Source organism: Lutjanus erythropterus, chromosome 4 (genome assembly GCF_056507025.1).
Source record: "Lutjanus erythropterus isolate fLutEry1 chromosome 4, fLutEry1.hap2, whole genome shotgun sequence".
In the NCBI taxonomy this organism is placed as follows: domain Eukaryota; kingdom Metazoa; phylum Chordata; class Actinopteri; order Lutjaniformes; family Lutjanidae; genus Lutjanus; species Lutjanus erythropterus.
The window spans coordinates 34,637,895-34,651,562 of record NC_139320.1 but is presented as its reverse complement, the minus strand read 5'-3'; the positions used below and the strand labels follow the sequence as shown (position 1 = coordinate 34,651,562).

Sequence of the window (13,668 nt, the reverse complement as noted above, 5' to 3'; positions counted from 1 at the left end):
TTTGCTCACCCTCAGACAGCAGCTCACAGCTGCATGAGGCCACCATGGAGCAGTCTTTGGAGGCCTGGCCATGAGGACATGACGCCAGCTCGATGTCATCGCCGCTGTCACTGTACACAAGCAGATGGGTCAGGAGAACCACAAGAACGTATACACATGCGCACACATGTGCAAACAAGCATCGGCAAGTCCTAACACACAACTCCACACACATCCACATCCTACAAACACGGACACAAATAATGTTTCTGTTTACGTCCTGAGCTGCACCGACAAACTAACCCAGGAAACTGAGGAGGAATGTCGACCTGTGTTTGTGCTACAGCAGCCTGTCAAAAACTCCACTAATTTGATGATTAATGACTGTGTGTGTTTCCCCTCCTTCCCCCTTTCCCCTCCACCCTCTCTACATCCCTCCGTCCCTCTCGTCTCTCCGTCCTCAGCCAACAGCAAATATTTATCTGGTGGTTTACCCGGGGTCTATGCAGTCCTGGATGTCAGCGACCCAGGAGTTTTTCTGCAGCGAGTCGATGGTTTCCAGGATGTACTCTCCCCCGTTTTCCACCTGTGGAAGCATCCAAACACAGCGATCACACACTGAGCTCTGTTCAAAGGGCCACATCAGTGCACAGAAGCTCATTTTCCAACAACCTGTATTTGTAAGAAATTAAATCTAAAATCGAGGCAGGTGTGTTAATGAGACTGTAAAATGGTTCATACCTTAAGGACAAAAGTGTTGTCCTTGTCAGGCATCTCCAGCGGCATGGTGGTCCTCACCTCCACGATGGCCGACAGAGGGATGCTCACTTTGGGCTTCGAGGACTGAAGTCAACATGAAAACAAAGACACAGTAAAAGATTAACTTTTATTTTGAAATATGGGAAATGAAAATTGACTCCTGTTAACAAATTGTTTGAACATGGAGTGTGGACACATGTCTTTGACAATCAGCTGATTGAGGCAGCTGTGTATTAGTAATTGGTAATTATATCATCTGGTATACACTGTAAGAGTCAGGGTTCTTTGGTTTATAGCCACACATTTTTTTTACTACTAAGTGACACTAAATTTATTGAGGATAAGACAAATTAATTTTGTTTGTGGAAGAGAAGAAAAATGTGAGGAAAATAATTATGACAAAAGAAAGAAATCAGTGGACACGTCGACCCGGGCGTCAAAGGACAAGCATGGAGATAATACGATGTTTGAAAGCTGCTCTTATACGTGGCAACCGAGACAAAAGGTCAGCATTCACAACAGGCGTCTGTTGTGGGTCCCAAGCTGAGGGCTGGGAACCCAACAAGATCAATCTATAGGGCGTCAAAAACATATTGCTACACAACAGTACATTTATTTTTGAGACTTTTTATCTAGTCTTACTTTTTCTTCAATGTATAGCTCTCACAACTCACAGACATGCAACCTGTCATGAGGAGTCACAACTGGACATTTTTTTTTTTAATATATTAAAGGGTCTTTGAAAATATTTTCTCAATCAGCTTTATTTATTTTCTTAATCAAGCCCCTTTTACACTGGACAAAAAACCCACCAACACCCCTAACATCTGACTTTTGTCTTTAGTAGTAAAGGGTTCAATCGGCTTTCTCTCCCTGGTCAGATGACTCTGCAGGAGTCCCGGGTATTTATCTGCTCCAGTTCTGATCAGCAGCAATGGAGACATGACACCTGCGTGGACATGCTAATTTTTGCCCCTGAGGTCTTGTCGCATTCGTCAGTAACTTCTGTGACTCTTTTGCTCCTTCTTCATACACGTGCAGCTTGACTGTACTCAGTTTGACTCGGTGTGTTAGCTTGGCACAGAAGAGTTTTGTCTTTAGTCGAGCATTTGAATGATGGATAAACATTTTATTTCATATAAAGTCTTCAAAATTAAAGTCCAGTTATTTTATCTAGAAGCTTTTATTTAATGAAACAGCAAAATCATCTGGGTTTTCATCAGCAGTAACTTAACACAACTCCTACATGGCTGAAAGTGAACATCAAACAGTAAAATAAAGCAGATACCTGAAGGGACAAATAGACGCAGGAGAGAAACTAAACCGTCAAACCACAGAAACTCTAGCTACAAAAGTACTGAGAGCTGAACACACATACTTCTAAAGAGGTCTTTCTCACTGCTCTGCTGCACAAATCAGGAGAAAGAAAAGAAAGAAAAGCAAACAGGTCTACTGTAAATGGATATAGGGTGCAATAGTTTTGGTTATTTTAGAGGGGAGATTTCTAACTTTATATTTCATTGTTGCTTATTTAGTCATGAGTATTTTATGTTAACAAGAAACACTTGAATGTTTAAAACAAATTTTTAGTTTTAAGGGTTCACAACCAAAAATGGTGGGCAGCTTCTGCTTTAGATGCTTTAGATGGTGTCAGATGCTAAGAAAAGCATGAGCTGCTTATGTTTGGTTATCACAGTGGATCAAGAAACACATGTAATGTGGTACAGTAACTGTGGTATTTGGCATCATTGCAAATGTTTGATATTTTACAAGTGGAAGTCTAATGTTTTATGGACAAAAAGGAACCTGTTGCAATATGTGGTGCATCATGGGATGGATGCATCAAGCTATAATGTTTCTGTAATGTATTCCTACAGAGAATAAGCATGTTAGATAACAGTTTGTCTCGCTCGCACATGTCTTTGCAAACACACCGGTTACAACTTTTTTTATAGATATAATTTCTGCTCTAGAAAACAAGAAATGCATCACTGGCAGGGTGGTACTATAATGTTGCACCAGTGCAATCTTAGCAAAAACCACAATAAGCAATGATTAATGGACCAAAGTTAAATTAAATCCTTCATCACATCCTGTGGGAGGCAACTGCAACACTTGTAAAAGTAGAAACTTTGTATTTTACCACGAAAAAGCCCTAAATATAGGTTTAAATTAGTGGTACAGGTTCACAGTAAATAGCACTGCTTCACTGTCTGTCTTTAGTGTGAAATACACCCAGATTCTCCCAACCCTCAAACTTCTCCTTCACACGTGGTAATTAAGGGTCAACGTGCAATCTGAAATACTGGTGCAGCCTGAGAAACATTTAACAACACTCATGTCTCCTGAGGCAAAATAATGTATTCAAACAAAATTAAAAGAGACAGAGTTTAAAAAATATTGCACAATCTGTAAAATAGACTCCACGGCTCAGTTTTGAGGCAGTCTCTTGTTTCTGACTGCGTTTCTCAGCAGTTATTCCTGCTGACGGACTGTAACAAACATCAAACAGGAAGAGTTTACATGAGGGTGAACACAGAAAACATCCTGGCCTCCGTTTGCCCTCTGCAGAGAGTCGGATCCAGACGATAATCTTAACAGATCCAATGAGTGTGTTTGAGGCGCTGAGCTATGTGTATGTGTGTATTTATTCCTGTGTGTGTCAGGAGACGCAGAGCGAGAAGGAGGCTGACTGATGGTCTGGCAGAAGCTTATCAGCTGATCTGTCTGGAGCAACACTGTTCTCATCTTGATCTGCCTGTGCAGCTGGCTGCCATCCACACCCACAATTCCTCTCTGTGGATCAGATGTCAAAAACCACTTCCTGTATTAAACCATTTGACCATTTCCTGTACAGTACCTCTCTAGTACAGACAGCACAGAAATCCCAGTGTTCACTGTCTGTCTGTTGAAATGCTAAGTTGGTGCAAACCAGTGTTAACTAGTGCACATGAGTGTACGCGCTCCACCACATAGGCCTTAAAGGGAATAAGTGTTTCAATAGTGTTTTCAGGCTCAGGGAAATAAATGCTCACCCTTGCTCGATTTTTGCAAAGTTTTGTGCATTTGCTTCATCTCACAAACTAATTAACAAGACTGAGAAGCGACACATATGATTCACAACAATTTTTGAAGAAAATTGGGGAGCTGTTGGGAGCCACGAGTAAGTAAACTGTATGGAAACAAGGCTGATTTAAGAAAATGATGTTAGTCATGAATAAATAATTTAAGGCTTTTTCACACCGCCACATGCTAACCAGTGCCTTGGGGTAAGAAGTGGCTGCTGTTGACGTGAACATGCCCATATTTTGCTCTGCCACACAGAGTTCACCACTGCATTTCAAGAAGTTGCCACCTGGCACTGGCAAAACACATAGAAGGGGGTGTTTTTGTGGAAATAGCAGGCATAGCGGATTGAAAAGAAGCAGTGATGGAGGAGCTGATAATACTGGTGTCTGAGTACCCAGAGTTATTACAGCACAGCACTAGCCACATATAAGAAAAAAACAATACATTCTGCTCATGTAAACAATGACTGAGGCCTTCTCTCTTGGGGAATTATTTACACGGTGCTCCATCCACCAGAGTTCACACAGGCTCAGTCCCAAAAAAGCCCCTGCACACTTACACCACGGGGTGTAAATAAACTGGCAAGCTTTGGGAAGCCTTCGCCTTTCTCTGGTGGAAACAGGAACATGCATCATGACGATCATGATAAGACTTTACAAATGATGCTGTAAAATCATATTAAGATATATGGTAGTTCTGCCAGTGCACCACTGATGATGATAATCCATCTGTAAAGACTCATGGACAAGGTAACATTAAAGTTTTATTCATGTTACATTTAGTCACGTTCACAGCAACGTATCTGATGTATTCCATGTTTTTTGGGACGTTATAGCAACTAGCAACTAGCTAGCAAAGTCAAACAGGAAACACATCCTTAGTTTGAATAAATTATGCATTTCTCTGCATTTGAACATTGTTGGAAATATTTGGGATAATGTAAGTACACAACTCAGTGTCAAGCTTTTTCAGACTTTTTAATGTAGAAATGTTACCAATCATACCTTTAAAGCTGTGTTTTGTTTTTATTATGATAAAAAAAAATCAAAAAACAAGCCGTGATGTGTTACAGCTTCTCTTCCTCTTTAGTTACTGCATATAACTTTGAGCGGTGTGAACCACAGACTGGGTCGTCTCAGGACCTGCTGCTGTGTCATAATGCAGGCAGTTAGCGTGCTGCAGTGTGCCGTCTCTGCCGCGCAGATTGATGGCCCTGACAGGGACGGAGCCAGAGCCAGTCAGCCAGGAGCAGGCAGGCAGGAGTGAGATTTTATGAGTCAGTTTATCTTTCTGACACTGTTGACTCTGCACCGTTTATGATTTGTAAGACCTGAATGGGATGGCAGTGATAAAACAGCTCAGAGTGTCTGCAGAGCAGGCCTGTCGAGATGTGTGTGTGTGTGTGTGTGTGTGTGTGTGTGTGTGTGTGTGTGTGTGTGTGTGTGTGTGTTTAATTAATGTGTCACTTCACAGCAGCTCTGAAGTTTCTCTTTGTCTCAGCCTCGTCCGCGGCTGGTAATCATTTTCCCACGTGTGGACGTTAATAGAACCTAACAGATGAAACTGCTGAAGCACAATTACTAAGTTTCATTTCGTGCGTTCCCCTTGTGGCTCTCGCTGAGTTTTTGAGTGACTCACACAACTATTTTGGTTCCTGTTTTGTCACAGTGGACAGTTTGCCAAAGACAAAGAACCAATCAATATTTATTTTTTGCACATGAAAGTGAACCTTTGCGATCCGCTCCCGCTTACAGAAATCAATGTAACAGCTTCCTCTCCCTCTCACACACACAGTCTCCGGTTCTCTTTGCCAGCCCCCCCCCCCCCTCCCGTGCCTGCCTCCCACCTGTCCTTACCCCTCTGCCCCTCTGCCCCTCTCCCCCTCTCCCCCTCTCCACAGCCTTATCCCCACATTCCCACCAGCCATGATCAAAGGACAGTGGCAGATTTACACTCACTCAGCTGCACAGCCTCACGGCCTTCTTAAGGTCAGGGGCAACGATCTGGAAATCCCATATAGACAAATGTGAAGTGTGTATGTGTGCATGTGAGTGTGTGTGTGTGTGTGCTTCGACTTCAGGCTGCGTCAGGGTCGCAGGGGTTGGATTATCAGGCTGGATTTATATCTGGGATTCAGCAAGGGCTGCAATGAACAATTATTCTCATTAATTATTCATGAGTTTATCTTTTTTTCCCAATCAATCTTTAATCTTCAATCAACCCTTCCTAAGTTCCACCCCTTTTTGATCTGTACTCCAATAACAGTTGAGCAAGCTTGGTGGGAGAACCTCAGTCAGCGTTCTCCTTGTCTGTGTCCTGTACCCAGTTTTTCTCCTAGGATGGTGAAGTCCTGACCTTAATCTGACTCTTTGGGTCATATAGGTTGGGTATGGTTATGGGTAGGTTTGAGCATGAGGAGTGTGATTGGGTAGGATTGGCCAATTAGAGGCGGAGTGTCTCAGCGGGAAATCTGAACAACATTTGGGGTCTGGATAAAGACATGGATTCTAAGCATCAATAAAAACTAATAAAATAAAATTTTCCTGCATCATACCTTGTTTGTCTATCTTTTTATCTGTGTTTAATTTTGTCAGGTGGGTGAGGGTAGATCTAGTGTTTGATCCAGGGGGTGAAAATTCTTTGAAAAAAACAAAACAAAACAGAAAGCAGTTTCAAAAGAGAGAGAAATGTTTGAAATGACAGAGGTAAAAAGTGTGACGTCTTCAAATTGATTGTTTTGGCAGACCAACAGTCCAAATCCAAAGATATTCAGTTTACTATCACATAAATCTGTTCAAGAGCTGGAAAATGTTGAAATGTTGGACATTTTCTAGCTAAATCAGAAATCTTTAGATTAAACTTTTTGTTGATCAAATCATCCTATAACCAGCTCATCATGTCAGCACTTAATCCATGTTTTATGCCTCACAGGCCTTTTTCACAGCAGCCATATTGATATGAGATAGTAGTGTAAACACAGGTGTTACCAGTCATGCTAATTAAGGTTCTGTTCCATTCAGGTCAAACGGAGTCAGGGTGCCGCTGTTGTGCATTTTTGACTCACTGGAAAGGCTCTGATACACTAAATGGAACAGGACCTTAATTATCCTACTATTTCATATCAATGGGCTGCCATGAAAAAGATCCACTCTCCTCCATGTCTATGTGTTTCTGTACCTTGGGTGGTACGTAGAACTCCAGCAGGAACCTCTCGCCTCCTTCGTCCCTCTTTGTCTTCCTCAGCAGCAGACGACACTTCTGCCACTGTGCGGCGCCCATACAGTTTGTGTCATCAGCCACCATGTACCTCAGCGCCCCCTCTCTCTGGATCTCCAGCATCTCCGCCTTGTGGCCCTGGGAACCCCTGGGAAGCCGTAGCTTTTGGGACCACTTCTCCCCCCCTCCAGCCTCCCCTCCTCCTCCTCCTCCTCCACCTCCTCCACCTCCCCCATTAGCCTTCCTGGCTCCAGAGGGGCCGTCCGGTTCAGGGGAGGCCCGTCTGTGCCACATCTCCTTCACCCCGTCCACCACACACAGGCTCATGTTCCTCAGGGAGAAGCCCTTCTTGAAGCGAGCCTTTGGGTGACTGACCGAAACGTCCTCCGAGCTGCGGGACTGTCCCAGAGCAGACACCTTGTGGGTCGGCTGAGGGCCTCGGGCAGCAGTGGTGCCATTGCCTCCTCCATCTATCCCTCCCCCTCCGCTGTCCATACTGTCCAGGGACTCACTTGAAGCCCCGGCGTCCTTGCGTCTCTGGTAAAGGTCGTGACCGTAGGACAGCGGGCAGCCCTGGATTCCCAGGAATGGAACAATGCTGTACTTTGGTGCTGTGTTGGAGCCGTCTTCCCCTGGCGAGGATGCCTGGTTCTCCCGAGCCTGGGTTAGCGCTGCAGAGAAGCACTCCAGGAAGTGGTGGGCAAAGTGCTGCGAGAAGCTCAAATCGGCGCCGGGCGAGTCGTAGCACGGGTTCTCCGACAGGAAGCGCTGGAACTTGTCAGCGAAGTCTGCAGCGGAGGCTCGAGCATGGAGCTCACAGAACTCTCGCCAGTCAGGCAGTGGGCACGAGGAGGAGAGCTCCGGGCTACCGGGCACCACCGCTCCGTTCATCACTGGGCCATGCCAACCCACCGAGGAGAGGCTGCAGGGGAGGAAGAGGAGCAGAGTGTCAGTGTGGAGAAAAGAAAAAGAGCTCCTGGCTCTGGATCAGATGTATAACAGTTGTGGAACAGGCTGCATGTGTGATGGTGCAAAGAATAAAAGACGTGTGAAAGAAGCAGATTGTTGAACCAGCTTGTGTCTGATAGAATATTTCTATCTTGATGATATGAAAACTGAAACCCTTGTGTGCACACTCTGTGTGACGTGGTTGTCAATTAAAAATTTGCTAATTATCGCCTTGTGTTTTAATGTCAAAATCCCCTCCTATCTTCATTATTCCCACATCCATCATGTAAAATGTCCAACTTAGCATCTTTCAAAATGACAAGCAAGAATATAGCCAGGATTTAGAAACACTGAGACCATAAGTCCCTTAAAAATGTGACCAGACATAAAAAAAAAGATCTTATTCAATGGGGATAATGAAGGTCTCATTACAGTAAAAAAAACAAACATGAATTTACTTTTTTTTTTATGAGCTAAGAAAAACAGTTTTCAACTTTGTGATGATACATTTTTCAGATAATCAAATGTATTTTTCAAAGGTTAAAAGAAATAATCCAGAAAGCTGAAATCACCAGCTTCAGGTGCTTGACATTTCTGAGTGATTGTGTACTAGCAGCATTTTATTGTATCCAACATTTTTAAAAGTCTACAGCCACAAACCAGTTTGTTGTTTGTTCATTGTGCTTTGACACATGGAGCGACAGAGGAAAGCATACGACAAATGGACCAGCGGTGAGGTCGTATTGAGCATTTATGCTGAGGACACATTCCAGCAGGAACTGGGAACATATAGTTGCACACAACATGTAAAAACAGCTGTTGTTTTTTCATTCATCAATGAACTAATTTGCTTAAACACTGGTCTCTAGACTGAGGTGGAAACAAACCACAACAGACTGGAAGAACATTTAGCTCCTTCAAAGTAGTTTGTGAAGTTAAAGGTTTTGGGTATTTTGGGTGGAAATGCAGCTGTTGAAGCTCAAGATTATGTACATGACTGGCATGTCACTGAAAGTTTGAAAACATCTGATTCACAACAGATTCAATGTGACAACAGATCAAAAAGCAATCATCCAGAGAGCCGAGGTCTCCACCAGCTAACAATTGATGGTTTCTGACAGGCATCAGATAATCTGAGTTATCTAGAAGTGTGTTCTGTCAGAGCAGGTTAACGTGACTTGGATTCAACGCAGACATTTATCTCTTTCACTGTTGTTTTTCTACGTAATGAGTATTTTTTAAAGTGCTCTGGTCCACTCATCCTTACATTCCTCTGTTCCTTGGCATGCGTGTGTTCGTATGACTCAGCCCTCAGCCTCCATCTCCGGCCCGATCAGTGACAAACCACATCACATCACTGATAAAACTCTTCTCTCTCTCTGGTCTGCAGAGAAGATCTAACACACAGTCATATCAGCGACATCCAAAGCCCTTTTTCCACCCCCTCCCCCTCCTGTCTCTCAGTCTTCTTTTGCTTCAGCACATCAGTGACTAATACAGCATCAGAGAATAACGTCACACAATCAAACACATGTTGGTTTGATTATTGTTGTCTGTAAATCACGCAGATAAAAGGAAATCGTCTGAGTGGGCAGGCTGGGTGACATACGCACGGGGACGGCCAGCACTCCCCAATCTGTGAAAGCTTATTCTCCGAGCTGGCTCTCTTGGCAGTTCATCTCACAGTATGCGCTAAATCAAATGTTTGCTTTCTGAAATTGCACTCTTAAACCAAATCATGCATACATGCAAGCACTGGCACTGCAGAGTTTCCCGGAATTCTTCCCGCAAACAGCTTTATTGTCATTTTCAAAAAACGTCCGTGTGGGTTGTCTTTTCATAACGGATTAGCGCAAAAAAACTCTCCACTGGAATTAAGTCTGACGCACATATTCAACTACAAGCCAATCTCCCTCTCTTATTCCCTCGTCGTTCCCTCTCCCACAGATCTGAAACAAACAATATGTCAGATCAGAGACAGGATGTGATAAGGGAAAGTACACAGGAGTCCCAGCTCTGTGAGAGACCGTCGTGTAGAGAGAGACACTCTTGGATGCTGAGACCTGGTGTCAGAATTTCAGAGGAATGCTGAGATGGATAGAGACACTAAAAAGTAAAAGAAATGGTGGGAATAGAGAATAATAATAAAATAAACAGCAAAGGAAATATCTGTCATATCTGCATGGATGTCCCAAAGTAATCTAGAGTGCCAACACTGTGGCCATTTAGCTTCATTTCACTTCTTTACTTTAGCTAGACTGGGTTGCACCAACGAAGATTAACTTAATCAAAGATTAGTTCTAATCAGAGTAAAGTTAAGCAGAACTCTGTTCCACAACTAAAAATGATGTAAAAACTTTTAGTAAATCCATGTTTTGTGATTTAAAATGAATTTCAATAGTTTAATCAATATGAAGATACATGCTTACTCAAATTAAAATAATTAAATAAAAAATAAAGTGGAGTGTTTGGTAGCTATCTAAAAAGTAAGTTAGCCTGCTCATGATGGCTCAGCAGAGAAACTAATTTCTCCTCCTCTGAGAATAACTTGTTGCCCGAATTTATCAACTTAAGTGAAAGATGGAATAGATCATCATAAACCTAACTTTGGGTTTCTATCTCAAAGTTTCTTTGAGGAACTTGATTATTTTTCTCAATCCATCTAAAAAACGCAGATATTTTTAAAGTTAAACTTCCTCAAGTGCAACTGAACTAAATTTAATCTACTTTTAGAGTAAAAAAAACAACAACTGAGGGTTGAAGAAAGGTTTAAATTTAATCTTTCTTCATTTTAAACTAGTTTAAAAGTTTTGTACAACATAATTCAATTTTAAGCCATGATTATTATGATTAATTGGACTTAATGAATGAATCCTTGTTGGTACAACTTAGCCCTAGTTCACAGAAGTGAGCAGTCAGGAGTATTAAATTAAGTTGTTTTGATTGGATGCACAACATTTCTATGATTCTGCCATGAAGCACTTGGGTTGGCTGAACACTGTTGGTGTGTTCTGCTCCCTGGACTGAATCACAACCAACTGTCCCAAGATGGGAGCGTTTTCATAACCTGTCATCAGGTGACAGAAATACATCTTGACAGGGTTCAGAGACGTGAAAAGCAAAGAGACGAGGAGAGATGTTTGATTTAGTGATGGTCTTCTCATACAGAAAATGATGACAAAGACAGAGAAAGAAGAAAACAAAAGAAAGAAAGAACAATACCAACAATTTACAGTACAATAATACCATGATTTAAAAAAAAGTTCAAGATATTATAAAACAAACAAAAAAATGATGACTTGAGAAGAATATCCTTTAATAGTTAATCAATCTGATGTGTACGACATTGTTTGTTTGTTTGTGTTTCTTTTCCTTCTTTAATTTCCTTTTTTAATGAAATAAAGATAGCAAGCATGTGCAAAAAATAGCATCAATTTAATTTGGCCATGAATGTTTGAATTATGTACAACTGCAAAACAAAAACAATGCAGCAGTCAGTAGCAGTCCTGTTATGAAATGTTGCCCTGCACAAGAGGGAAGGAGGCAAAATATATAATATGATATTAACTTATTAAATTGGGAGAACAACTTGGCAATTCTTAAGCACACATTTTAAAATTAAAGGTACAAATTATTAAACTGGGAGCACAAATTAGTTTTTCTTTCCTTCTCTTCCTCTCAGGTTCAGTAAGGAGGTTATTTCTCGTTATCAGGTTTGTCACTGGATTGATAAAGTTCAAGATGAAAAATTCTAACTTCTAATTTCAAACTAAGGTACAGCAACCAAGCTTGAGTTTTTTTTAAAAAAATCTCAACATTTCTAACTGCTTTATTACCAAATACTAAGGAAGAACAACAGCTTAAGTGCTTTTTTACACCTGGCAACCCAAACTGTTCTTATAATGGCTTGTAATTGACCTATAACACATTAGAAAGTGTGTTAATAACCATTAGTGAAGCTTTTAGTTATAACGTGGAAACCTTTTATAAAGGGGGCCTTAAGTGGTAAAGAATGCACAAATCACTTTCCACTTTCATTCATGAATCCATCACTTCATTCATCCAAACATCCACCCATTCACTCCCTCAAGCCACACGAGATCTGTAAGCTAAACTGCTAATCACCAAGTTGTTGTAATAATTATCTGGCTACCCTTGTGTGTGTGTGCATGTGTATGTGTGTGTGTGTGTGTGTGTGTGTGTGCGTGCGTGCACACTGCTGCTGGCTGCAAGGAAGTCAATACCCATTCAGCTATTTAAAAACCTGCACTGGGCCAACTTTCCACTCATTCAGCAGAAAAACAACAACACACGGTGAGGTGCATTTCTCAAACTCCTGCCCTTCCGCAAAGATGAGGATGTGCCTCTCTCTCAAAGATACAGTACTGAACTGACTGTATGCCGCACCCACCCACATCCACATACACACATACACACACACACACACACACACACACACACACACACATTCACTCACAGAGTCAGCATGAAACTCAAGCCATGAGACGCTGGAGGAAGTGGACAGTATTAAGGTTTTCTGAGGCTCAGCAGACTGAAGCTCACAGGGGTATGAAGCAAAAATGATTAGCTGAGACTAAGGAGGGGGTGGTGGTGAAATGTAACTAAGTACATTTACTCAGCGACTTAGACGACTCTTCAAGAGCCTTTTTGCCCCTGAACGTCCAAACCAAGGTTCACGTTTTTGTTACAGTGTAAACATTTGATCGAGTTAGCTTTGGTGTCACAATAACCAGGAACGCAGCCGCTGTCACCGGTGAGAGTTGCATCTCATAAACTGGCAACTGAATGGTTTGCAGACAGCGATTTCTCCACATGATGCACTTGATCATATCTGATGCCACATTTCAGGGCGTATCGGAGGCATTTTCCGATACTGGTCTGCACTTTGTCAAAAACATCATGATATTTGATTTTGTCAATACTGCCCAGCCTTAGTGTAACCTGTCGCCAGGCAACGTATATGGCGTGAGAAACCAGATTATAGTGACAATGAAATAGGTTACGGTGAATTATCTGCTTTAAACATCAGGCCAAAATTACAACAGAAAATAGGTCTATAGGCTGTTATTTCTCTGTCTGTAATCATGGATTTGGGGAGACTATCATTTATGAAAATATCTGAAAGGTTATTATACTTAACTAAAACTAAATATTTTTAATCATTAAAAACAAACCTGCACTAAATAAGTATAAAAGAAATAGAAAATACAAAACTACAATAACTCTGGTCCTGACCAAGCCTCTGTATATGATGAGTTTGGAGTGAGACCATGTTCCCTGACAGTCAATCAGCTGAGGGGATCATAGATACTTCTATTTGCATTTAATACTTCAGTATTTTTACTTAAGTAGGATTTTCAATGAAGGAGTTTTACTTGTAATAAAGTATTTCCACATTGTGGTTTTGGTATTTTTAGTTAAGTAAAGGGTCTGAGTACTTCTTCTTCCCCCCACTGGGAGGGGGGCATGTTTTTGCTCCATAGGCCAGCTGCTAAAACAATCAGTGAGTGTGTGGAGGTGGAGGAGACAAGGGGAGCGTAAAGAAAGGGAGACGCACTGCAGGACGAGGGGGAGCAGAGGCACCATGTGGAGTCTCACATCCCCACGACTCCCCTCAGTCCTTTTTTTTTCTCTCTTTGCCGAAGACTGAGGGGAGTCGAGGGAAATCTAAAAATG

General features: G+C 42.0%; 1 protein-coding gene across 1 annotated transcript in view; it reads right to left on the bottom strand.

The window, feature by feature from the left end:
* The window catches only part of sh2b2 (SH2B adaptor protein 2), a 29,950-nt gene that overhangs the window by 6,244 nt on the left and 10,038 nt on the right, over positions 1–13,668 (bottom strand). The window contains exons 2-5 of the mRNA XM_084717774.1: positions 6,985–7,945; positions 721–822; positions 474–565; positions 10–110 (exon numbers count right to left, since the gene is read on the bottom strand). Of these exons, the coding sequence (XP_084573900.1) occupies positions 10–110; positions 474–565; positions 721–822; positions 6,985–7,914 (1,225 nt within the window). The 5' untranslated portion in view covers positions 7,915–7,945. The remainder of the gene's footprint in view (positions 1–9; positions 111–473; positions 566–720; positions 823–6,984; positions 7,946–13,668) is intronic.